The 27,005-nt window shown below is 41.6% G+C and overlaps 1 protein-coding gene and 1 non-coding gene across 3 annotated transcripts; one reads left to right on the top strand and one right to left on the bottom strand.

Annotated features, from left to right (window-relative positions):
- DNAJC12 (DnaJ heat shock protein family (Hsp40) member C12) lies at positions 1-10,219 on the top strand. Of its 2 annotated transcripts, XM_071438382.1 has the most exons (5): positions 1-132; positions 3,077-3,155; positions 4,835-4,974; positions 6,725-6,929; positions 9,107-10,219. In XM_071438382.1, exons 1-5 carry the CDS (start codon positions 55-57, stop codon positions 9,199-9,201), a joined length of 597 nt encoding a protein of 198 aa, XP_071294483.1. In that variant the 5' UTR covers positions 1-54; the 3' UTR covers positions 9,202-10,219. The 2 variants fall into 2 exon arrangements, with proteins under 2 accessions (XP_071294483.1, XP_071294484.1); XM_071438383.1 differs by lacking the exons at positions 1-132; positions 3,077-3,155; positions 4,835-4,974 and adding an exon at positions 4,998-5,632.
- Positions 10,220-14,239: 4,020 nt separating this feature from the next.
- TRNAS-UGA (transfer RNA serine (anticodon UGA)) lies at positions 14,240-14,321 on the bottom strand. The gene has a single exon. It is a non-coding gene; the product is annotated as a tRNA-Ser (tRNA).
- Positions 14,322-27,005: the final 12,684 nt, after the last annotated feature.

Raw genomic sequence — 27,005 nt, 5'->3', positions numbered from 1 at the left:
CGCTGTGCCCTGCAGCCTCCCTGCCGCCTGGGGAAGCCCGCTGGACCTGTGCCGATGGATGCGATCCTGAACTGCAAGCCGGAGGACCTGGAGGATTACTACAACTTGCTGGGATGCGATGAACTATCGACGGTAAGAGCCTCTCCCTCTTCGCCAGCTATTCACAGTTTGAACGTGCTCCTGTGTCTGCAGGGAATCTGCGGGCAGGAATATTTGAAATGCCTTGTGCACCTTCTTTCTTGCAACTGATAGGATCTCCCTTGGAAAGCTCAGTTTTATCTCCTTTGTTTTCTCCGACATTTAGAGCCTGGAGTAAGGCTTAGGTTGAAAATGCCATGCAGAACAGGACTGGATTATGGAGAGAGCCAACTGCATGTGTTTGACAGCATCCAAATAATAGTTTATAATATATATTATTGGTTTTGAAAACTGAAAAAGAGCTATTTATGTACAAGTAATACAGTGAAAGTTCATAGCTTTAGGGCACTGATAACGCTGATGAGTTTCTTGGGCTTTATACATAGTATAATATTTTTTAAAATGTATTCACTTGTTCAGATGAAAACAAAACCAATATCTCTTTATAATTTACCATATTAATATTTTTAAATGCTGTTTTTAATTAAATTCAAATACTAAAGTTACTAACTTGTTTTGATAGCAGATACATGCTTTATAGTGAGATTTAGCTAAGCTATTTTTGAGTGATTTGCAGCTATAACAAGTGTGCATCATGTTAAAGGTGTCCATACAACTTTTTGTCGGCTAATCTAGTAAGCTGATTTTCTCTCTTTTTTTTTTTTTTTTTTTTTAATTTAGCTGTTACATTAACTGGAATTGTGTTTCTGATTTGGAAAAGGAGTTTTGATTACTCTGCTGTAATGAGGGATGTAGTCAGTGGAGATAAAAGCTGTCTGTCTTTTGCTCAGTAAATTTAATCAGTAAATTTGCTCTCACCTGTCCTAGTGGTGAAGTATAAAGATCGGGAGTAAACATCTTCAGTGTGTCCCGGAGGGAAGTGTAAAGCTTTTCCCGAGGGCACTCCCAGAAGAGATCCCAGCAGAGGGCAGTGCTCAGGGCTCCACGCAGCCTTGTTTCACAGATGCTTTTTCTCACTTTCTACCTCACGCTAATTCCTTAAGGGCTTAGCAATTAATGAACAATTCAAGTGCATGCAATAATAATTTCTCAAGTTGCTTGAAAATGAAATGTAAAAGCTGGAATAAATGCTAATGGGTCCTGAAAAACAAGCTCTCGAGTACTGTTTGTTGGGAGAAGCAGCAGATGTTGCTGCACTGCTTTTGACACGGGAGGAAGAACTTGGAGATCCCAGGCTGAGTGAGCTCCAGGATCACCTCCCTTCAGGACCCTGCACAGCCCTTCGGGGATTTTGCAGTCTCACGACCTTGTCCAGGAGTCGAGCATTTGGCACAGCATGCACAGCACACTCCCAGCTGCAGCACTTTCATCATGAGCTGCTGAATATCCCGCTCTTGGTTGGACCTGGTTAAATTTAAGCAGAAATACTCTCAGTTTCTACAGACTTTTTGCTATATTCAAGTAAACACAGGCCAAGTTCATTCGTGGCTTCTGGTAGAATTGAGCTCACAGACACCTACTTCATCTTCAGATGTGACAGGAAGAGGGGAGATTTAATCTCCATCCTTCTTCAAGAACAATGCTGGTTTTGTATAGTGGGTATTGGATGTCTTTCTGGGTGAAACACCTCACTATATATTTTATATTAATTTTGTGTATGTTCTATAAACTTCCTATCAAGTTTTCTTTCTACTGATGTTTTTTTAAGCTGAAAACTTCCATGGCTGCCCTTCTGCTAAATTTTAACCCTCTGTACACATTTTAACTTTAAAGTTCCCCTTTAAGTAACTAAGTGTTTGAGATGATAGCTGGCTATACAGTAACCAGTCTCACCGAGTTCTCTGTACACTGTGTGTGTTTTAAAGTGTCTTACTGACTGCAGATACACCACATTACATCTGTCCCTCTGGAAGGAGCTTCTGAGCAGAGTGAAAAGTGTAGAATTCTTAAGACACTACCGCAGATCACATTTTTTCCCAGAATATGCCAACAAGATTTGCCCAGCTAGTTGAGCGAACTGTAATTTTATTCTAAATAAAAAATGCTATGAGACTTAATTTTGAAATAAATAATTTAAATTGTATGTGGCTCTTATGGTTGGACAAATGATGAATTTGTATAAACAGCCTTTGTAGTATGGGAAAGAATGGTAATTTTTGATTCCTTAGGGCGAATTGTGAAAGCTTAAGCTGAACTGGAGTGATATAAAGAAGTTTTGGCTTCTGAATTATAAGAACCAGCAAGATACTTGGAAAAGCACTAAATATTTGAAAATCTAAGCTGATGCCCACTCCAGTGGCTTCATGGCTCCACATGTGTTAGTTTTTCCAGTGGTTGTAATACTTTATGGTATAACATAAAGTGGGGTGGGAATTTGCAATTAACTGATCAACTAATACATGCCAATATTCTCACATTGATTATAAATCTATTCTACTCCAAGGCAAACTTTTTTGCAAGGAAAATTAACTTGAAGAAAGAATATGTACTACAGGTTATGGAGTGAATTATCTTGTGGTGTCCAAGATGGAAACCTCATGGGGTGCTGGCTGAATTTCCTGTGAAGAGGATGTGGAGGAAGCCACCCAAATACACAAATTGATCTTCAGCAATGCAGAGAGCCTTTGCTTCCTGCTATGAGACTCTGTTGAAAGCTGGAGTTGATTAAACAAAGTAAAGAGCAACTGAAGGGATGCATTTTGCCTCTGTGGTCAAATGTCTTTGCACATTTTTCTCGAGCCATGCTGGCTGACTGAGCCTCACAAAAACAAGACTAAGGATGAGTGCATGGAAATGAGATGAAATAAGCAGTGTCACTGGCAGATGGTTGTTGGTACCTACTTTCCTTGTACTAAAGCTTGTAAAATTAAATGGGACAAAGTCTTTCAGCATTCCTTGGTGTTCCTCCCAGCCTCTTTCAAAAAAAATTTGCAAATTTTTTTTGTGTTTACTTATTTTGTCTCAATATTTTGTTTAGGTTGAACAGATTCTTGCTGAATATAAGATTAAAGCCCTTGAATGCCATCCTGACAAGCATCCTGGAAACCCAAAAGCAGGTATGTATTCTTTCCTGTGTAAAAACAATCATTTTTTTTTCTTCTATTATCGTGGCAAGATAGTAAACTCAGCCTTAAAACTTTGTTTCCCCTCAGTATATTTTAATCAGGGTGTGCATTGAGCACATTCTATTAAAATAGCAAGCTTGTGATATTCTTTCTAAGACTTGCACACTCCTTTGTGATAGTGAAGGAAGACACTTGTTGGATTTTTTTTTATTTCTAGGACCTTGAATCTTTTTTCTTTCTACAGTAGATCATCTTTTGATACAGAATTTATTTCTGGAGTCTGTCCCTTCCTAGGCCTGAGGAGCTGGTGTACTTCCATGCTCAGTGGCCCTCAAGTGCCACACTTGCATCAATCAGTTAATTTACTGGCAGGAACAAGCCTGTGAGGAACACATAAATGTGCTTTATTTTCTTTTAATGTAATTTAATGACTGGAAGGGAAGAGAAGGCAGCCCTAGGAGGAGCCTCTGCAGAACAGCAGCTGATGTTTGTGTTGATGAGAGGGAGCAGCTCCTCAGAGCTGGGAGGACTGAGCAGCACCTGAGTCATTTGGAGCCAATCTTTACCCATTCAAAGCCACAGAGAGCCCTGGGCAGAGCTCACCAAGGCTGAAGTACAAAAAAGAGCAGCCAAGTGCCAAATATCAGAGCAGCTTTGTTTGGCACAAAGAAATGTTATACTCTCTCTTTACCTGAACATGCCTTATTTACTTAAATACCTTTTCACAGTACTAGTGAGAGTTTACTTTGAGTTTTATTTCATCAGCCTAAGGTTAATAAAGAATAATTAAAGTAGACCTTTTATTTGTTGAAAACTAATAACACTAGAATAAGAAAACCTAGTAATATTAGAATAAGAAAACCTAGTACAATTGTTCCCTCAGCCTGTTGTCTCTTGTTTGATTTATTGTTATCAATTTTGATTAGTGTTTGGGATTAGTGTATTTCAAAAGAACTCTCTCTAATTTATAAACTGAATAAATGAATAATAGTAATAATAATAGATCACTGTTACATAGGTGAGTCATAGATAAAGTCTAAATCTTTATAACCCTTCCACAAATAGTAACATGCAGCTGCATCCTTAGTAACCATTCCATAAAAAATTACCCTGTAGGGAAAAATGAGAGTTCTTACTCGTTCAGTCTGGATAACATTTTAGCATACGTGGAAAATATACCTAATAAAATGCACAAGTTAATTAATCTGAACTATATTTAGATTATTATTCTTGTCAGTTCCTGTTCATTTTTTTTTCTTGCTGCTCATGGTTCTTGTTGCTGTGCTCTGCTCTGACCCCTGTGCTGCTGCAGATCTCAGTGTGTTCCTTCTAAGCAGTGTTGCTCTAATTTCCCTTTTTAAGGTGGTCTGCAGGGGCTGACTTGTGCCTTTTACCTGTGCACTCTGCAAGTTTTCAACTTACGTTTAGGAGCTTTTGAAGCTGGTAGACAAAGGAACATTTCAGTCCTGATTTGCAGGGGTATCAGTCCACCAAAGGGGCCGTGATCCTAAAGCCAGCCAGAGCTGTGCAAGCTGGACCCAGAACCACATCCCTTGGCCACTTGCTTCTCCTTTGGTCTGAGCCATTGCCGGCAGGTTCCCTTTTGCATCTGAATTCATATATTTGCCAAGCAAAGCTTGTCCTTGCTGTGGTTTTTGTGTGTGTCGCAGTGGAGGATTTCCAGCGGCTGCAGCAGGCCAAGGAGACGCTGACCAACGCGGAGCGGCGGGCGCGCTACGATCACTGGCGCCGGAGCAGAGTCCCCGTCCCGTTCCGGCACTGGGAGGCGCTGAGCAGCTCCGTCAGGACGGTCCGTGCTGCGGGGATGAGTTACAGCTCTGCCTTCTGCCGAGTGCCAGGCTCTGGCCGTGGGCATGGTGCAGACACGTTCCTCACTGTGCATGTGTCCTGGTTCAGGGCAAATTTGGGAGAGAATCTCCAAAGGGGCTCCTCTAGGAAAGCAGATTCAATCGGCCCCTCCCCCAGCCCGTCCGGGAGAAAAGACCTCCTTGGAGAAAAGCGGAGAAAACCTGTCTATTAAACAATAAAACCTAAACAATATTAAACAATAAAACCCCTTATTGCTCCGAAAGAGATGACAACCTCAGAAAGTCCCTCTCCCGGTTGCAGTTCAGCTCACTCAGTCTCTTATCAGTCCCTCAGTGCTGGAAATGCCGCAGGCCAGGCCCGGCCCGGTGGGGCACAGGTGCAGCTGCCAGTGCTCCCCTGAGTGTTCAGTCCAGAGCAGGTTAAACAGGGCCAAAGAAAAGGAAAAAACCCCACAGTCCAGGGAACTTTGCCTCAGCAAGCTAAAACTAACTAAAAGCAAAGGAGAGCTCTGTTCCACTGTCTGTTCATCCACAGACAACACAGTCCAGGAGCAGGAATGTGAAGGAGTGAGTGCAGTGTCTGAAAACAAACTGCTGTTTCTTCTCTGCCCCCTTCACTCTCTGCAACAAGTCTTAAAGGTGCAAAACTTATTATGCAGCATAAACAGAACAAGATGATTGGGGATAAAATCATCATATGGTCAACCTAGGACAGGATGTTAAGGAAATTCAGGGAAAATTGGAGCACTTCAGGAGCCCATTCACAGAAGGGCGTTAGGCCAGTAGTTTTAGAGTGAATTTATCAAGTTGCTGCTTTTATAGGAAGTTTAAGTAACTTGAGGGTTGTTTTCAAATGCTTCACTTTGTTTTTGTAGGAAATTTTTATTTATTTTTGAATTTAGGTTAAAGCTGGGATCTTTTTATAATATATTCTCCTCTTGGTATATTGCTTATTAGATAGGTTTTCATGTTGTCTGATTAAATAAAGATGTCATTGAAAAAATCCAGGGGGTAATTCCTTGGAACCCTGAGCTTCCCTCCTAGCTTTGGAGGGACTCTGAGGGGCTGGTGGGGTGATCTGGGACAGAGGCTGGAGCTTTTTGGGTGATTTCTTTCCTGAATTTGCTATTGAGAAGATTTGAAGCATGCCCTTAGTAGAGCTCAATTCCATAATATTGGATTGGGCTACATGGTCATATTTTAAGGCAGGTGAATAAAAGTTTCCTATGTGAATTCTGCTCATCTCAATTCTGCTTAGGAGAAAAGATTGACACTTCAACTATGGCATTATGCCTGAGCTTGAATGTTTGGTGGAAATATCCAATTAAGCCTAGTTCAATTCCAAACATGTTATTCCACAGACTTTAATATTAAATATTTTCAAATTGCCTTGCCTTCAAAAGGTACTCTGAAGTCAAAGACAGCTTTGAAAATGAACATTTCTGAAGTCACTCAAGCCCTCTTAATAAAAGTCTGAATTCATGACAGAAGAAACTGGAGAAAAGGGCCTTAAAATTCTGATATACATTTTGTTCTTCACCCCCACCTGCCATAAAGTCTCCTCTCCAATGCTGTTTATGACATGTAACCATACTTTCCCTATCCCATTGACCTGCAGGCTTCTCAATGTGCTTTGTTTAACCATTTATTGCTGCAATATAAAAAAGAAAAAGTCATTTAAAACCCTTAAAGCATAGGGCTTAATTCTTTGTTCTGTTTGCATTCCTTTAGTCAATGCACTGGGCTGTCCAAAGTAAGAAGGACCAAATGCTGGAAGCTCCTGATGACTTTGGTAATACCAACAACATAACTAACGAGATGTGGGCCCAACAGACGGAAAGCAGTGGAGAGGGATTGTTGGAAGGGAGCAGGGAACAAGAAGATGTTGCAATCCCTGATGTGCAACCACAGTCTTCAAAGAATCCAGACTCCCCAAGTAAGTGAAAACAGCAGTTACAGAAAATTGCAGTATCCAGGGATTGGCCTGAAATGGGGGCTTCAGTCATGAGAAAGTCTTCTCCAGAACAGTGTGTTGAACTTTTAGCTTTTTAAATGTGGTTTTGGGTTGGGATTTTGGTTTGGGTTTTATGCTTTTGATTACTTATTTAATTTTGAAATTTTCAGATGCTCCTTCCTCCCTATCCCAAGTTTCCTTCTTTGTTTGCTAGTAAAAGCTGCAACTGGAGAAGGAGAAAAAAAAAATTATTCAGCTAAATGGAAAGTTTAGTTTTTCTGATATATAAAAATGCAAAGTAAAAAGAGAAGGCAGTTATTTTCAGTGACTTAAAAATAAATTTTAGAACTGTTAAGTAAAATATTTAAGCTTGGGGTTTTTTTAATCCATTATTCAGTGCTTTTGCACAGTTTTATCTGATGAATTAATGAGGTCTAAAATTTGAGACTTGAAGGCTTCTTTTGTATTCAAACAGTTTTGTTTTTTCTAAGTAGTGATGCACCAGAATAAATGTGTGTTTCAAAAGTGTCCCCTGGCAGTCAGCATTTCCTGGCTGTGGTTGAGGTCATTGTACCTGACCAAAGCCTCCTCAGCACCACAGGCACCCTCTGTGCTGCCTGATCCTTCAGCAGTTTCATAATCCCAGCCCATGGTAGCACAGAGCTATTGTTAAACAAAATCCTGCCATTTCTCCCCAGTTTGATCAAACGGCAAATTAGGGTCAACTGTGAGGGTAGCAAAACCTAATGCAATCCCAAACATTTGTGGAATGCATAAAATTGATAAGAAAATTCTACAAGGAAGTGTATACCAGGCCTAACTGAAAACTTGATTTTGAAAAATTATGCTCTATAACTTCATACTATTTGCACTTTTTTTTTTTTTGGTAATTAAATCATCACTGTATCCTTTGTAGAACAGGAAAATTCTGAAGTAAACATCATCTTGTTCCTTGTAATGGTGAATTTTCTTTTCAGGCCTCTTCTTTCTCAAGTTTTTTATTTTTTTAAGTTTTAATTTAATTTCCAGATATTTGAATGGAAAAAAATCAAACTCATCAAGTGCCTACTTAATTTATCCAGTAGCATATATTCACATGAATAAATGTTAATGTTATAATATATTTGACAGTGTGTGTATGCACTTCAGTGTTTATACCCCGTGTTAGGGTGTTGATAATGTTTTTGGTTTGATCCAGCAAAAATTGCTATATTGGGTTCCACTTTGAATCCATGGCATTGTCTGTTCCTGTTACTTGTGGTATTTTCGGGTCCCCAGACAGAGGAGGAAGGAAATGATTTATCTGACTCCATGTTCTTAGAAGACTAATTTGTTATTTTATGGTATTATATTATATTAAAGAATGCTATACTAAAACTATACTAAAGAATAGAGAAAGGATACAGACAGAAGGCTTAACAAGATAATAATGAAAAACTCCTGACTCTCCAGAGTCCCGACACAGCCAGACTGTGATTGGTCATTAAGTCAAAACAATTCACATGAAACCAATCAAACAATGACCAGTGTGTAAACAATGTCCAGACCACATTCCAAAGCAGCCAAACAGAGAGAAGCAATCAGATCAATATTGTTTTCATTTTTCTCTGAGGCTTCTCAGCTTCCCAGGAGAAGAAATCCTGGTGAAGGGATTTTTCCAGAAAATATGACAGTGACAGTCATTGGCCTGGATGAATTCTGGACTGCCACCTACATGGCTATTTCAGCTCAAACAACAGATTTGAACACTAATTCTGCTCACAGGATTCAGTTTGCTGTAAAAGGAAGGTGATGTTTTGGTATGAAAAGGCCTCAGATCACACTTGCAGATTTATCCCATCACCAACTTCCTCTCCTTCCCTAGATCAGGCCACTGGAATTTGTCAGCTTTGCTTTGTGAGTCCCCTGCAGGACTGCCAGGGTCCTTGCTGTTCTCCTTTGGGACCTTCCCAGCTGAGCTCTGGTGAGGGTTGGTGTTTGATTCTTGTTCCAGCCTGCCAAGAACTCAGTGCTCTGTTTGTCCCTGCTAGTCAAGAGCACTGGAAGTGACCACTTTTCTGTTTACTTCTTTCTGGGAAGACCATCAAGTACTATTTCAGAAAATTAAATTTTATGCATGTTTATAATAATTTAATTGACTTTCTCTTTTTTCCCCTCAGGATTTTCAGAGGGGAATTACTGGCACTTGCGTTTCCGCTGGTCAGGTGATGCTCCATCAGACCTTCTGAGGAAATTCAGAAACTATGAGATCTAAAATGAGAAACACACAGGAGCATGAGATCATCTGTTCAGCATTCCCTTTGTATTTTTTAACAGCAGTTATAAGTTATTTGTATTTTGTATTCTTTATTGAAATGTGTTGTTCTAGTCAATGTCGAAATACTGATTTATCACACATGCTGTGAGCATTACAGATGGAGACTTTTCTGTTCCATAACCTTTTCAGTATTAATAGAAAGTGATGTTGTGAAGTTATCTAACATCTTGTACATTGTTTCTTATATTCTCAAATATTGTGTAGTGATTAATATTTCTTTCAATAGTGTGATGTTATAGAAAACATACTCTTAGTAGAACCCTGGGCTCCAGGGTATCCTACTCAGAGAGGATCTTCCAAAAGCTTTATGACAATGAACTATAAACAGAGCTGTGCTTATCTCTGTGCTCTGCTTCACTTCTCCATTGCATTGTACTCGCTGCAGTGATTTATAATGTACTCATTACAAACTTAACTTGTAGGAGAGTTGTGATCTTATGTTATAGATGAAATAAGAAGGTTCTTGTTATCCAAGGTCTCTGTGACAGATCAAGCACTCCTAAAAATCACTTGTCTTCTCTACCTTAACGAGAACACTTTTTGCATCAGCAATATGTTAGTTTTGGAAGGCAGTTTCAGAACTTTACTTCTCCAGATAGCAATTTTTGTCTTAAGAGGTATTAGTGGAAGACTGATTCCCTGTGTATATGTGCCAACATTGTCCCGTGGCTTCAGAGCAATTCCCCTCCCTGCTCAGGTGTGCTAGACTTGGTTTTACCAGGGTTTTGTGCAGTGAGGAATGAAACATCAGACTAGTCAGTACTAATGTGTACAAAATCTCACATGAAAGTTTTTTATACTTTGGGCAACTTTTCAAATTCTGCATTGTTGTTTATTTATTTTGTGTTTGTTTTCTTCTTTGCAAACTTGGCTAATATGTCAGGTATTGACATTGTGGTTTTGTGCAGGCAGATAATTCCATCAGCAGCAAATAAAACTTCATGCATACAGAAAAGGGGTTTCTTTCATCTTTTTAATTAAATCCTCCTCCCACCACAGAGATTCCTTTGGAATTTCTTATTATTTGTCATCTTAGTGGGTAAAAGCTTAAGGAGTCCAGTAAGGAATCCCAGGCAGTGCAATGGAAAGTGCAACCAGGCGAGTGCAGTGTTGTGCCCACATGGGAACAATCTGCTGTCTGTCTGTCCCTGGAGGGGTGTGTGTGGCTGGGCCGTGCTGTGCTGCCTGAGTTACTGTGCCCCTCCTGCCTGGGGCCTGTTTGCCACCTGCTGTGCCCCGGGTGCTGTTACTGGAACCCAGGAACGGGGGGATCTCACTGACCCGGTGGGCACCTGTGCCCTGCAGCCAGCGCTCCCCTGGGGCTGCCCCCTGCCACTGCTGCTGCTGCTCCCAGCTGCTGGAAGCTGAGTGCTGGGGCTCTGCTGCTGCAGCCACGCTGGCCTAGTGGCCTAGAGTGGATGGCATTGGTACCCAGAGCCACTTCTGTAGCACATCATCTTTCATTTTACATGCTTTTCCCTTGCATATTCTGCAGCTGCAAACATTATGAGATTAATAATTCTCTGTAACATGTGTTAAATATATCTGGTTTGGTTTTTTCTGGTGCATTTGTTGCTTTACTTCATACAAAGGTATTTGCTCAAGAAGGACTTTGGTCCATTTTATATAATGTCTGTCAAACAATTGTAACAGAAGAAACTCTTACTGTATGTGAAGGAAACTAATAGGGAACAATTTTCCCTCCAACAAAAAGATGGGAGTGCAGCCATCTGGAGCACTTTGAATCAGATGGCAGCCCAGATTCTCCTCTGCCCATTTCACTTACCACTAAAGGTAAAAAGGGGTAGTTGGATGGATGATTTAGCACCTAATGAGCTGGTTCCTTTGAGAAGTGAACACACAATAGACCTTTGAACAGCAAACTAATAGTTTGTGTCATTAAAACTGATGTCATTATTAGCCAATTATTGCATGGTTGGTTTTGGCAAAGAACCTTTGGATGTTTGTTCTGGATGAATAACTGCAGACATTTGGAAGGCTCTTAGCCCAGTAAAAGCTCATGGCAAAAGTTGTGTTTTGCAACAACCTGCTCAAGATCAGCCCTGTAATTTGTACTTGTCCTCATGAGGAGGGCAGGTTCTAACTGGTGTTCCAGTATGCCAGTGCCACCAATACAGACTTCTTTTTTTCCATTTCTGTACATGTTAAACTTGAAATGGTCCATTTTCTGTATTTCCTGAGTTGAATGAATCTATTCCTAGCAGAGCAAACTCGGATTGGAAAACAAGAGGAGCCTGTGCACCCTGTTCTGCTTTTCATTCCCCAGAACCAGGTGGGGCCTGGCCTGTTGGCCAGTAACAAGAGTTAACTGGTATGAGTGGGCAGCCCAGTTCTCCCTCATGTTAGAAAGTAAAGAAAGCACCTGACAGCTTAGTCAGTGTTAGATCATTCAGGGTCTACACCCCAAGCAGAAACTGTTTATCTGCTTCTTTAAAGAAACAGCGCTTTTAGAAGCTTTTTGCTAGTGGTGTGAAAAGATCCAGTGAATGTCCCAGCTGACATTCCAGCAGCAGTTCTGGGGTGCTTTGTCCCCTGCACTGGTGAGCACCAAACGTAATTCACACACTGGAGCTTTAACTGGGGCAGGGGTTGTGGTGGATCTCAGGCTCTGTGAAGGTGTGATTGAGGCAGCAGAGTCAGAGGTTCATGGTTTTCAGGGGCCCACTGAGATCTTTAACTCTCTTTGCAAAGTGGAGACAGCAGCAAAGGGGGTGGGGAACAGCAAACCCAGACACTATTAGATTAGGGCCTAGGAGTCTCAAGCTGGAGGAGTGCAGCCCTCTGGAGCCATGGTAAGCTCCTCTTTTCTTCTTGAACTCCCCTTGGAAGTACCTTAGGTGGGCAGTAAAGGGTCCAGATTGTTTGGGGTACGTGAGGGCTCTGATTTACTGTGCTGTGTCACAGCTCTGAATGATTCGGTATGAAAATAAACAGAGTTTTGAGGTGAGCCCAGATCCTCTGGAGTCCAGACAAAAATGTTGATAAAACCCAGCCCTCACTGGACTTGTGAAGGCTGAGGAGTTTTCATCTGGAAGTTACGAGACAGCAGACGGGGTGCAAGTGTATGATGATAAAATACAGAGTATAGGGAACGTCGTTTAATGCTGTGTTGCCAGGCCTTTGAACTATTTTTAAACAGACATTAAGCAACTACTTAACCAGTTATTTACAGTGAAACTGAATAGCATGGGGGGATTCTAGAATTATATAAAATGAATTTATCTTTATTTGCTGCTGTTATGCTTGTGCAAGTGCTCAATATATAAGATTATCAAGAACTAAAGCATCCTCAACCTTTTTGTTTTGCCAATATTTGAGAAGTTGCTTTGCCAACATTTGCCAAGTGACAGTGTAAGAGTTAGTTTGGATGATAAACACAGACAGTACAAGACTTAAAATCTCAGGCTGAGTAATGTTGAATGATAGGTAAGGTCGTTTCTTGACTGTTTGTTTTCCTCTTTAAATGAGATTTTTAACAAAGGCAGTTTATATGTTCTATAATAGAAGCAAGTATCCTGATTATTAAAAGAGATACTGTGTATCTTTAATTTCCTGAGCATCAACATTGCTATCTTACCTTTCCAGCAGGCTCATCTCTCATTTCAGGATATGAAAGTGTAAGCAGTGAGGCTGTTGTAAAGCTGATGAAATTACACAGCAGAAGATAAAGCCACTCCGCAGGTCGCTGGGCTGTATCACTGTCAGACGGGCAGATGATGATTATCAGCTCCTTCGTGCGGGAGTTTGGTTGCAGCCCGGTGCAGACGCTCCCCCTGCTGCCGGCAGGATTTGCAGCCCTTCCTTGGTGCTGGGGCCACACGTGGAGGAGAGTGACACACCTGGGTGGTGAGAGCTCAGTTTAAGCCAATCGTGGATGGTTGGGGAGTGCTGCCTTGTTTGTTTTCCCTGGTTATTAATGGCATAATAACTTCTGTCGTTTTTTTCCCCATCAACACCATACTGTGTGTGTATGTGCATCATGCATGTGCAGAAGGTCATAAAAAGCAGGAAAAGGGGATTGAGGGCCCCTCTCACTGGAGGTCCAGGAGGAATCAGACCAGCTTCCTTCAGGAAAGGCAAGGTTTGACGGAGCAACTCTATTCCTTATAGAGAAGCCTTCTGCTGGCAAGATTTAATTTATTTTGTATCAGCTGTAGGACGTGGGGGCAGAGCAATAGACCTTTGGGTGAATCAGGACACTGTTTGTGTATTAGGCATTGGATGAATGCTGAGCTTTGCAGCTGGATGCTGTCTGTCCTGCCTGCAGGGCCTGGAAGCTGAGCTGTTGAAAGAGCACTAACCCCAGGTGCTGTTCTCTCCCCTCCATCCAGGGCTCTCGTCACTGCTTGGAGGTGCAACACCAGCACCTTGCCCTGGGTCCTGCTGCAGCCTTGGCACTGCTGTTCCTTCTGGCAGAGCAGGGGAGGAGCGGGTGGGCACGGCCTGAAGAGCTGCGGTAGGATAAAGATCACAGGGCAGCAAGGATGATGGGGGCACTGGAGCACCTTTCATCAGGAAAGGCTGAGGGAGCTGGGCCTATTCAGCGTCACAAAGAGATGACTGAGAGGGGACCTCCTTACTGTGTACAAATATCCAAAGGGGATGTCAGGAATGTGGAGCCAGACTGTACTCGGTGGTGCCCCGCAATGGGACAAGAGGCAGTGACCAGGAACTGCCATCTGAACGCGCTTCTCTCCCCTGCAGCGCCCGAACAGCGGCCCGGCCTGCCCGGGGAGGCTGTGCAGGCCCTCAGGCCGATGTTCCCGAGCAGGCTGATGCGGCCCTCCGGGAGCACCGGCAGCAGCGGATGATGGCTATGCGGGGCCTGCGCCGCTCTGTGCCCTTATCCCAGCCCATCGCTCTGGGCGCTGCTGGTGCCGGAGAGGAGCCGTAAGCAGTAAAAGTGCACCCGGCAGGGAATACGAGGAACAAAAAAACCGAAGCCCCTCCGGGCCGCAGCGAGCAGGGTTCGAACCTGCGCGGGGAGACCCCATTGGATTTCAAGTCCAACGCCTTAACCACTCGGCCATCGCTGCTGATGTTGCTCACGCTCTTGGGCTGAACCCTTATAGGGCGTTCCGCCCGCCGCAGGCCCCGCCCCCAACCCGCGCAGCCAATGGGCGCTGCCGGCCGCGGCCCCGCCCCCTCAGCAATGGCGGCCGCAGCTCGGCAGGAGCGGCGCAGGAGGAGCAAATGCCAATGAACACCGGAGAGTCTCGGCCTGCGGGACAGGGGCCGCGCCCGCTCCAGCGAATGGAACCGGAGCCAGGCAGGGAGGCGGCAGCCAGGAGCTCCTGCATAGACAGCAGCCATTAGGCGCTGCATTAGCTTTCTGTGGCGTTAATGTTTTTCCTGGTTGTACTATTTCATTCAATTATTGCAAAATCTCTATTACAAAATCTCGAAAGGTCTCTGTCATACAACCTTTATATGTAAATTAATTCACTGTAGATAATTTTTTTTTTTACTCTAGCAACAGTTAATTATGCCAGCAGTAGTACAATAGAAATTAAATTTCATTTTACTTTCTACCTGTTTTGCAATGGGTAAAAATAATAGTTTTTCCTGATTTTTAATCTATACTTTGAACAATGTGGAAAATGCGTATTTTATGATTGGCTTTTCGCAAATATTAAAATTATTATTATGTGTGTTATGTTAGAATGTTATGCTGTATTCTCTTAAGCAGTGTGTTAAATATAGTTTTATGTTATAACAAAATGTTAAAATAGAAACTATGCTATGTAGGAAACTTTTTTTCTAAAGAAAGGACTCGCACTGAGATAGCAGCCACAGGACACCCAAATCTTTCAGAGAAAGAGAATTTATTGCTCCATTATCAGGAGAAACGAACTTCTTCCCGCCTCGCTTGGGCAGAACGACGCTGTTAGGATTAGGAGGAAGAAGCTGACACTGCCCAGACAGAATCCTGGGTTTCAATGGAATTTATGCATCATGCATGAGCTGTATGAATATGCAACAGGCTGTTGCTTTTAAGGGCTCATCCTTTGATAACGGGTGTCCTTTTTCGGGCTTATTTTGCCCAGAAAAAGGTACCCGGACGTCCGTAACTCTTTGTTTTTATTGTCTTATATTATCCTAATTCAAATTGTCCAAATTATTATTACTCCAATTGTATTACTATTTTCATAACCGTTTTATTACTATTAAACTTTTACAATTTTAAAAACAAGTGATTGGCGTTTTTCACAAACACCAACTGCTTTGTGTTCACGCACAGGACTGAGATGAGATGTGCAATTTCAGTCAGACAGGACGCATCGGAGGCGGCCGAGCGCTGTTCGGACACGCCGTGAGCTCTTTGAGCAGCTCGCCTGGGTGTTTCGGGAGGATCTCTGGTTCCCAGCAGAGCTGCAGTGACCTCCAGCGCTCCCAGCCACAGCTGCAGCCGCAGAGCAGGGAGCGCCCAGAGCAGCCTTCAGCTCCTCGGGGTGCCCATCCCTGCCCAGCAGCACTGACAGAAGGGTTAGGGACACAAGCAGAGTGCCACTGGAGTAAGTGGACTTTGAACATGAATTCATCTCCCCAAGGAATCTCAGAAGTTTTATTTCTTAATCGCCCAAAGGTAGCAAGGTCTTGACATTAGACCAGGTAACGGAGAAAAGTCTGTTTTGGGTCTGTTATATAAAATAATGGTGCTAGGATAGAATTGCCTATATTTTTCTCATGTTTTTAATTTCTTCAAGTAACAAGGACAGATACTGAAAAATCTTCGATAGGACATGGACAGATTAACCAACCACTATCAAAAATGCACAAGTGGATTCTTAAGAAATACAGGGACTGAGCCCCAAGCACTTCAATCCTCCAGGTTTCTCGTCTTAGTTGACCTCAAGTGCAATGTCAGTTTTGTAATGCTCATTCCGTCCCTTCTCCATCATCTGCTCCGGGGCCTTTTATTTAATCAATCTCTGTCAGTTTTACAAATTCAATAGTTTGAACATTTCTTCCTGTTAGAAGTCCATGATGCTTGCAACAGAAAAAAATAGATTAGATTCTGCCTAAACTAACAAGTATTTACAGCAATGTTGGCAGAACAACAACTTTGTGCTTATGTGTGACTTTGAATATTCAAGAGTAAATTTTACATCTCCCTTGAAGAATTTGAACAAAATAATGACTCCAATATAAACTGTTTTACAACAGATAATGCTTGCACCACAAGACTACAGAATTTTGTGTTTTCTCCCTGAAGAAACACATAACAGTAGGAAAACTAATGCTGCATACTGAAGAGTATTTCTTCTGTATTCCTCCTGTTCTGTCTGTTAGACAGAAATTTGTAGATCATTTGACAAAGCTGAAACCATACAGACCATACATGAAAATAAGAATTTACTCTGGAAAATTCTGTATGGCTAAAATTTCACATTCTGTGAATGCCTAAGAATGGATCTGGGGACAAGTTTAAGGTAGAGAATCAAAAGTGGCTTCACTTCTTTAGTTAGGACACGTCGAACTTTCCCTTGTTTGTTTGCCAACGATGACAAAATTTGGTGAGATATAATGGCTGCTGGGCAGCTTCCATGGAATTAGTTGGTATCCCAATTAATATTGGTATTTTTTATAAACATTATCTAGAAGAATAAGAAGAAATTTATTCTGGTTAGGTAAACCAAAGTGTCTTGGTGCTGGTCCGTTCTGCTCAAGGGTTTGAGGCTGCTGGCAAGGGAGTGCTGAGGAGGTGCTGCTGCTCCTGACTGAGTGTTCAGGGGAGGCAAACTGGGCTGCAGCTCCCTGTGCCTCTGGCTCTGCTCACAGGGCACTTCCAGCAGCATCAGAAATGAAGGCAGCAGGACATCTGTCACCACAAGTGTGTGAATAAACCCAGAGAGTTTGCTAATCCTGCTCACGCAGCTAAATATTAATTAAGGTGTCTGAACATCCATGCATATGCAAAAAGAGCCATACCATTTTATCCCAAAGCTTTCATTTTACTATTGAAAATGTGGCTCTTAAAGTTGACAGACTGTAGAATCTGCTTTTGCCTCTAATCCTCTCAAATGTTCAGTAATAGATAATTTTTGGAAAAATGCTATTAGTTCTACTTAAATTTTAATGAAATTACAGGCTCAGTGTCACAAGATTATCAAATTATATCACTGAATGTTGTTGTAGGTGTCAATACAGCCAAATGTTTTGTTGCATTCTTATTTTTAATAAATCATCTTAGCAAATTTGGGCATGTGTGTGCCACTGGATTGGAACCTTTTTCTTTAATACATCTTTACCAGATTTACTGGGTTTTAAACAAAAAGAATGTTCCTGTTTGCAACTGGTTTATTCACACATGTCCTACATTTTTATGAAAACAGAAATGGATATGCATTCAAAATCCAACTATGCTGAATATCATAGGAAAATGCTACTCTGGGCCAAAACCACCCTCATGGTAGGTTTATTAATGAGATTTGGCTTTTATAATGCATCTGCAGCACTACAAAGAGTAATATTCTTTCCACCTGCCTGAAAGTAAAATAGACTTCTGGCTCCCATTCTGTATTGCTTGGTTTTTGTCCCCATTCTGAGCACAGATGTTGGTATGGAGACCCTGATTTACTCACCTTTTGTATGCTTCAAATCTTAAATTACACGACCTTTTGTTTATTTTTCATTTAATCATTCTTTTCCAGTTTGTTGGAGGTTTTTCCCTCCATAAAAACAATATCTGCAGTCTGTTTTAAATAGTTGTGATTAAAACCTGTTGTTTTGCTGAGTTTTACAGGCTATTTTTCACATTGTCACTACAGAGAGGAATTATGACATTGGGTAGCATCAGCAGGTGCACCTTGTGTTGGTACCTCCAGATCAGCAGAAGCTTTAGAAATGAAATCAGATCGTGGTCACTTATGAAAAAACCCTTCATCAGAAAATCTACCTCTTGGTTAGTCACATTTGTGCCTAAACTTTAAATCTGTTTGCAGTATTGGCTGGTTGCAACTGTCCTGGGTAAATGACCACTTTAATTGCTATTATGCCTCAGAGACAGATCACAGTAATAAACCTTCCCAATTCTTCAAAATCAAATACTTTGTGCATTTTGAATTGCAAGACCTTGAATGAAGGAAAGCTAAAACTTAGTAACAAATAGAATAAAACCAACTTTAATTATGCTTTAGAGGCAATTCCCCACGGGTCTTTCAGCTCAATGTCCCATTTTTTCAAATCAAGCTGCTACAGGTAGGTTATGTTCCACTATTCCAGATGTGCTAATTACACCCCTCCTGTTAGCATTGTACTTGTGCAGAAATCTGTGGTGTGCACTATTGGCACTCATGGCTGAAAGTCTGATTTTCGTAAGTCTGTATTGCTGCTGGTTTCTGTCACTGATGGACTGCAAGTGGAGAAACACAGTGATCATGTGCTTTTGCTGAATTGCCTGAGAACCTTGGGATCTTCAGGAATAATCCTTTTTAGTCTTTGGTTATTCTCACCTGAATAGCCTACATTTCTCACGCAAGAAAAATCTGCCTGGTGAAAATTCCAAAAGATAGTTTGAAGCAAAATCTGGAGCAATGGAGGTCTTGAGATTTGTGTAAATCTCAAGAACTAAGTTTAGGAATTTCAGTCATTGCTATTTCATTTCTGACACTTACGGTGATATGATTAATTTTGCAATTCAAACTCCCAAACTACTAATTTCATACTGCACAGTTTCTCAGTGGAAATGAGAATTAATGCCTTGTAAGCAGGCTGTTTTTAAGAGTCAGCTTTTTAGATAAAATGATTTATTGTTTGTATAAAATTATGTCTTAGGGATTCAGTATCATTCTGACAAGGCTGATTAAATAATAATGTACAAATATGAAATATATTATCTCAGTGCTTCCATTAGAAGTAAATAGATGTGTAAACAACTGAAAATAGAAAGAAATTACTAACTACTAGGCTTACTTACAGATAATAACTGAAACCAAATGGAGAGTCAGAATATTGGAATGTGCCCTCCTAAAAAATAGATTTATTTCTGAACTGTTTCAAGTGAGGGCTAACATCAAAAGTTATCGCAGGAGCGTAAAATTTTGTTAAAGAATCTGATTATAAAATTTTCTTTTGCCTAGCTGAATTGAAATAATTTTAGAAAAGATGATGACATCTCTACTGGTGGGCACAGGGTTGTGTCTGAGGTCCTGTGTCTGGTCAGACAGTCTATCCAGGCCCTTCTGCCATTCTGGGGGTACATTTAGCCACTCCCCAGTTGGGAATTTTTCACTTGCCTTCTGGGAATGAAATCCAGGTACATGAGATGCAGGTATGTGAGAAAGGTGAATCGGCCAGGTTCCTTGCCTGGATGATCACTGGCCAAGACTGGGATTGTCTTCACCTGACACAGATACAGATGCTTTGTTTTCATGGGTACCTTATTGATTAATTTTAAATGTGTTTGCCAGAAGTGCAGTGTCTCAATAGGTCTAGCTCTCATTCACAGCTGTGAAATCCTACCCAAAGTCCTACAGTAGAAGATAAAGAAGCAGAACCTCGTCTGGTGAATCAAACTGGAGGGGCAATCATGGGAGACCGGAACAACCTAGTACCTAAAAAAACAGTGTACGTCGGGAGTGAGGATACGTGAACACTGACATAAAATGATTTTAAATCAACCCGAACGAATAGGCTTAGTGCACAGGTTCCCTCTGTGAGCTAATTACCCGTCACGGGGCGAAGGAAGAGCGGCGGGACCGGCCCGCGGGGCAGGAGCAGGAGCAGGGACGGGGGGGCCGGGCCGTCGAGTCAGAGCCCCCTCGGGCTCCCGCAGGTCAGACCCCCGCTCTGTTCCGCCCCTCAGGTCAGCGCCTCCCGTCGGGTCCCCTCAGGTCAGGTCAGACACATCCCCCCCTCAGGTTCCCGCCCTTTTCCCCTCAGGTCAGACCCCCTCCATCCCCTCAGTTTCCGCCCTCTTCCCCTCAGGTCAGACCCCCTCCATCCCCTCAGTTTCCGCCCTTTCCCCCTCAGGTCGGACCCCCTCCATCCCCTCAGGTTCCGCCCTTTCCTCCTCAGGTCCGACCCCCTCCATCCCCTCAGGTCAGACCCCCTCCATCCCCTCAGGTTCCGCCTCTTTCCCCTCAGGTCAGCCCTGGCCCGGGTGCGTTGCCATGGCTGGCTCCAGGGACGAGGGAAGAACGCCTGTCCTGTGGGAGGGGAAGGGGCGAAGGGAAGGGAAGCGGGGAGCTGGGCGTGTTGGGAAGCAGGTGTGCGTGTGTTCAGGATGCTGACGAGGCAGACGGCCCCTTCATTGTAGAAACTGGGGAGGATTTCGGGCCAAAGAGGGATATGGACGTCCCCCCTTACTGAGGAGAGAATGTGGCTCAGACAGGTGTTTCTGGATACTCTAGTGTACCCTGGACCTGGTTGCCTTTTGCTCAGAACTTTCAGCATCTCAGACTGACTTCTGTGGCATGAATGGTATGAGCATGTAAGTGGGCAAAAATATATTTTATACAGGGGTTTTGGGAGGTCTCTTTTAGTGTAGTGGCTTTTCTGCTTTCGTCCATCTTGCCAGGGAAATGAACACAGTTGCCCGTACTGCCCCATTTTTGGTGTATTAGTACAAACACTCCTCTCAGCATTGCCAGCGGCTGCCTCAGCAACATCTGAAAATGCTTTCAGGGTCTTTTGTAAGAAGGTGCTTATTTTTATTGGGATTGCAAGAACCTCGTCCAAACCCTGCTAATTCTGACTGCTGCCATGAAGTTACCACAGCTTTTGAAGTAATCCCTCTTAGTAAGCGCCCAGAATTCGAAGCAGTTGCCTCTCCAGTTGTGAGAGGTGTCTGAACATTGGGGTCTAGCACCATTCTAGACACTTTTAGCCTTTTAAAGCATCCCCACATCCAGCCCTTGCATAGGTGGTTGAAGTCTGCAGGAGACCTGGGGTGTCTAAGAGGTTTTTCTGATGGATTCTACAGTATATAAATTAGTTTTAGGTGTTTACCTTAAGCAGCTGAATCCCATTCCTCATTTGATAACTCAAAATGATGGGTCAAAAAACTTCAAATAAAATGAGCATTTTTAACACCTCTTATTAGTGAGTTTGTCAAAACAAAGAGGGTTGCTGCTCGCCTCTAGAGCAATTTGCTTCATAAATAAAACACTGATGCAGTTACAAAGATCTAATGGTTAGAAAAATGCAATAGGGATCATTTACATAAATTCACTTATCTATATTGATCTTTGCAGTGAAGTGAATTGTGTTTTTGTTCTTAACTTTTAAATAATGTTCATGAAGTAAATGAGAGAACTAAGGAATGCTGAGAAATACTAACTGCAGGTGGTGAGATTTATACTTGCATTGCATGATATAGTTTTAATACAGTACTCAGAAAATTAAATCTTATTCCAGCAGCTTTCTTAACTGTCTCTTGTTGTTCATATCTTCTAAATTCATGAGTTGCAGGTGAGAAAAGAAGGATTTTTTCAGGGTTTAAGCTTCAAATATGATCATGAGAGGAATGAATTATGAATAAAAATGTAAGCTTAATATGGCAATACCACGTACATTTCTCCATAATAAATTATTATATAATCTAGGAAAGTCTGCTTAGTTTATATTAATAATATTTGATGCTTTTGCATCCATAATCCTTTTTGCTGCATTCTTTCTCTGCATCTCTAAGTGCAGAAGACACTTTTGAAATCAGTTGGCCATTGCATGACAGGGCTTAAATGTGATTGATTTTTTTTCCTGTTCCTTGCAACTGATTCAGTACTGTCTATTATGTATGTTCAGGCATTTTTATTTCTTTTTTTCCCTCCTCTCTTCTGTGTAGTCACAATATGTGTTCCTTCCTTAGGTTTGGGTATTTTTCCCCTCATTCCTTGTCGAGTCTCCCCAGTGCTGTTAGGCAGTGCCAGGTTACTCAACCTTGAGGCCGTCTGTGCCCTTTTTACCTCTAAATCAACTACAAACAGCCAAAGTGCTTTGATCGAAATTTTCCAAAATGAAAATTCAGCCCAATGTTGTGCAAATGTTCAGACTGAATGATTTAAGACTTCCAGTCTCCAGCAGAATAGATGCAAATATTGAGCAGCCTCTGCCTTTTGGGAGTTTTAGGAGGATTTTCTTGTTCTATGTGTATTGTAAACTGCACTTCAGGGTACTCTAATTTGCTCTGTTAGCAGATTAGCAAAACTTAACTCATATCCATTTTTTAAATGGCTGCCTTGGTGGAAAATCTTACAAATGGGGGATTATCAATCTGGAAGTGCGTTTTGAGTGTTTTGTGAAGGTGAATGGAGGAGAGGTACATTGCATCTATATTTGAGTGTGGATTTAAGATAGTGGCCTTTGCTTTCCTTCTTCCCCTTTCCCTTCTAATGCTCAGCCTAAACCTCATGGATTTCTGAGCAATTGCCTTCCCTGGTGTTGATGTAGGTTCTAGAAGCTCTGTGTCAAACCTGGGTTGCCAGGCTGGCAATGGCCTTGGCTGTCTCCAGGCGGTCCTTTCAGCAGCAGGCGCTGCCATTTTGGGAGGAGCTCCAGGCGAGTGCTGCCCTCCCATTTTGTTTCTTACAACTGGGACTGACAGGCGACCCTGTGCAGCCTCGCTGTCACTGCCCCTGGAGTCCTGCACAGAGGTGGAGTTCTTCACAGAGCTGTTCTAGGAGCTCCTTTCCTTGGACTCGTGATTCAAAAGGTAAGATTGAAGAAGAGTGTAGGCAATTTTCCTCTTAGTGGTGGAAGTACACAAAGCTATAAATGGAACTGTAGCTGCTTGATAAAACAATCTCTCCAAAAGTTAAAAAAAAATTAAAAGGCTGGATTTCTTAGCCAGCTTTCCAAAAAAAAAAAAAAAAAACCAAACTTTTAAACATGATTAAAAAAAATTCTGAATATTCTAAATATTTTAATCATTGTGGTCTTATCACTTCAAGCCAGTAGCTGAAGTTGTGCAGCACGTTTGCATATTTTCCAAATATGGGAAGCCATTTTGGAATATTGGAAAAGGAAGAATAAAATCTTGTATGGATGCTATTATTTAAAAAAGTTTAGCTTACTTCCTGGTACTTTGCTGGTTGTTGCACCTAGTAAAGGAAGATTTGTGTAAATGTGTGTTTATCACACCTCAGTGAGAAAATAATGAGTTACTGCACAATTTTATACCATTTTTTAAAAATTTCAAAATATATAAACAAAGTTATTACGAGAGAGGGCTAAAGGAGGGCTGTTATATTCAGTGTAACATTGTGCATATTTCAAAACACTTATGTGCACACTTTTCGGTAAAATTGAAGACAAGAGCTGTGTTCAGACCTAGTGAAGCCCCAGAGATAACCAACAGCAAAGAATTAGGCCTCGTGACAGGCATTTAGGAGGAAACCATCATGAACTGTTTTCTCCTGGTTCAAATCTGTTGATCAGTATTGGGAAATTAATTCACCTTGGAACAAAGTTTGGCTATTTTTTTCTTTATGGCTGCACTTCAGCCAGGTGGTCCTGAGTTGAACTGTGGGCAGAGGTCAGAAGGGGCTGGAATGTCCTTAGGCTTTATTTCTGAAGCTGTTTCACCAGAAGTGCTCTGCCAGCTCTGCAGGGGTTTCTGCTGAGCCAGGGTGTGATTTGAAACTGGTTGAAAGAGTTGATGAAGGAAGTGGGGTGCTGTGCAGCAATGGGAACCCCATTGGAAGAGTTCATCTGCATCTCGGGGTCTGTCCCTGTTTGCAGGCATGCTGTGGAGGGATTGTGGCTTTGCTTAAGTACTGCTTTCTGTCCCTTCTCATTAGATTGGGCTTTTGTATGTGCTGAGGGTGCTTGCCAGCATCCAGAGTGAGGCAGCTCCTAAGAATCATTTCTCTCTTATTTTCATGCATTTCTCAGAGTCAATATGTTATATATATAAAGTATCAGTCACATTTGCTACCCTTAATTTTGGGGTTGTTTTGGGCATGTCTGTAAGCAGTGGGGAAGAAGAATACTGTTCTAGAATGCTAAAACACTCTTTAGGTCACTGCACAAAACAAATAATGCAAACATTTATATCAATTAGTTACATAAAATGGTGCATGGTGGTGAAGCATCCTGGGGTAGGCCATGAGTAGGAAACAACCACATCTCTTGGCAAAATCAGTAGCAGCTCTAGAAAGAGAAGAAACCCTGGTTTTTTATCTCTTTGCAGCTGAGACACATTTTTTAAGGCAAAACAGCAGAGTGTAGTGTTGTAATAGATGATGTCAGCAGATAGCAATAAGGGGAAATGGGGAGCTGTATTTAAAAGAAATAAAATTTGAAATCTTTTAGTAGCACCTCATGGAATTTCTGTTATTGTCTATTATTTTAATGAGTTGAACAATACCCTATTTTTAGTGGAAGGTCAACTTGAACTTTATTTGAGCCGGGTCTCTGGTTTGGAACACAGATAGGAACACTTTAAGTGTGATAACAAAAAGGAGGGCTTGGAGCCAGACCTCCTTAACCTATCATTAGGGGCTCAGATAGCCATCCATGTAAGAACTGTGTGCCACTTCAATAGAGAGGAGTCCTTGTTCTGGGCTCAAACTACATGCAGTGAAAATAGCTCTGACACTCATGTGGAAGGATTTTGGGGTGGAAGGATTTTGGGGTTTTATTTAAAAATTTAAAATAGGTTAAAAAATATGAATGATTTTTTTTTAAAATGTAATGCTGCCATCTGATGTCACACCACTTTCTTTTGTGTGGTTTTTTTTTAAGTAAATGCTTTTTCAGTTTCTTAAATATTAGAACTCTAATTTTCAGACCAATAACTCCAGTACCTGCAAAAATATACTTGGAAGAAATGTTACAAAGATTAGTTTATTAAAGAATTTTTCTGGCCTAAGCAGTATTACTTTAATTCTGCTGTCACCCACAATGGTGCATATCCAGTGGAACTCCACTGATGAGGGAAATGATTTAAGTTACTGGTGGTGAGATGGTGTCAGGTTCCCAGGTTCCATGTCAGGCTCCAGTGGGGAGATGTTTCTTGCAGTGGCTGTAGCTTGAGGGCAGTCACACATTTTCTGGATGCTGCTGGTTGAGGAACAGTCCAGCGTGCCAGTACAAAGCCAAAGGCTGGAGCTGCCCGGGCTGTGGCATTCCCACTGCTGCTGGAACATCTCCTGGAATTTGTTGGTGCTGCCGCTGGCTGAAGTGTGTGCATCCACCAGAGCTGGGATGCTGATAGGACATTGAAGGGAGATGATTTCTGACCTTCCTAGGAATAAGCAATACTAGTGTCAGGGTAACCCTAGCACAGGAGTAAGGAATAAAGATGATGTTCTGTAGATTTATAGTGTAAATTGTTTCTGAAAATGTTTCACTCTCCTCAGCCTGCTTTTTGGCCTCAGTTAAAGAAAGTGAGGGTAAGGTGCTTCAGTTCTGTTATGGTTTTAGTCCAGTGCTCTGCCACTGGCATTCTCTCTGATCTTGAGTAATTAATTTTTCCTCTGGGATTCTGTTTCCTTATGTGATAGTGGAACACCACCTCTGCTTGAAACAGTGCTTTGACAGACAGCACTGTAGGGAAAATAAACATGATTACTAAACAAGGAAAAGAGAGCTTGTTCTGAATGTTATAAACCTGGGAAAAATCTTAAATTTTCATCTCACTAGATATAAGAAAGTATTCATATAAATTTTCATCTCACTAGATATAAGAAAGTTTGTTGAGGTGTGATGCTTTATCCCACCTCAAAAGTTTTTTTTTTTTTTTTCATTAACCTTAATTAAATCTTTTAATGCCACTAGGTTAATCAGAAACCATTGCTTGCCATGGGGATTGTCCAATATTCATAAAGAACTAGGCTTATGCTGTTTTCTTCTTTCTTGGTAGATTGCTTGTAAGGTTTGATGTATCACATTATTTATGCTGAGAACTGTGTTGAAGAACTTGGTGGAAATCTTATGTTCTTGTGAATTTTAACTGCTCTTCAGATGTGGATTGAAAAAGTGCTCTAGGGAGATAGTAAACACAGGCAGGATTGAAAGGAAATGCAAAAAGAAGTGCTGTGTTTTTTCTGGTTTCAGTTTTTGGGGCTAAGATTAAAAAAATCTTCCAGTTACTTCATTGCCAACCTTTACCTAAATGCAAAGCCTGTTTAAATAAAGGGGCTTTCAGTGAATAAATGTTATTAATGGATCTGAATCTTGCCACCTTCTCCAGCTCCCCCTTTTTGGTGTCTGTGCATTAATAATGTTTCTTGTTGCTACTGGTAAGAAATGATGAAATCTGAGATGGTTATAGAGTAGCCTAACAGCTTTGTCTGGAAGTTTAAATAATTTAGCAGGTGCTTTATAGACTTTACCTGGTGTTAAATGGGCCAGGTCCCTCCCAGGTGTTGGAGATACTGCTCCATTCCAGAGCATGATCTGGCCTACAGAGTACAAGAGGTCTCTCTGCAGTACAACAGCCTGGCCTTCTCTTTGCCTCAACTAGAAGATTGTCTTATTTTGTGTGTCAGCTAGAGAATGAAAGGAAAATGCAGGAATTGTTTTTTGTGGCTTCTGTGAAGTCTGATTTGCACTTGCTGTACCGACTGTAGCAAAAATGCTAACAAATTTTATTCCCAGAGTGCTGTTGGTAACAGCTAATAAAGCTGTACAGGAAATACTGAAATTAAGAACAAATAGTAAAAAAATTCTGTTACGTATTCTCAGCAGTGTTTCATATCTTGGAAATCCTCAGGTGCCCTGTCTATATATATCTTGTTAAAAAATACAAATCCTGATTACTTTGTTTTAACTTT

The sequence above is a fragment of the Agelaius tricolor genome, unplaced genomic scaffold, assembly GCF_023055355.1.
Source record: "Agelaius tricolor isolate 1412-34295 unplaced genomic scaffold, bAgeTri1.0.p SCAF_13, whole genome shotgun sequence".
NCBI lineage: Eukaryota > Metazoa > Chordata > Aves > Passeriformes > Icteridae > Agelaius > Agelaius tricolor.
The sequence above is the reverse complement of the archived record's forward strand: the minus strand, read 5'-3'. Positions and strand labels throughout refer to the sequence as shown.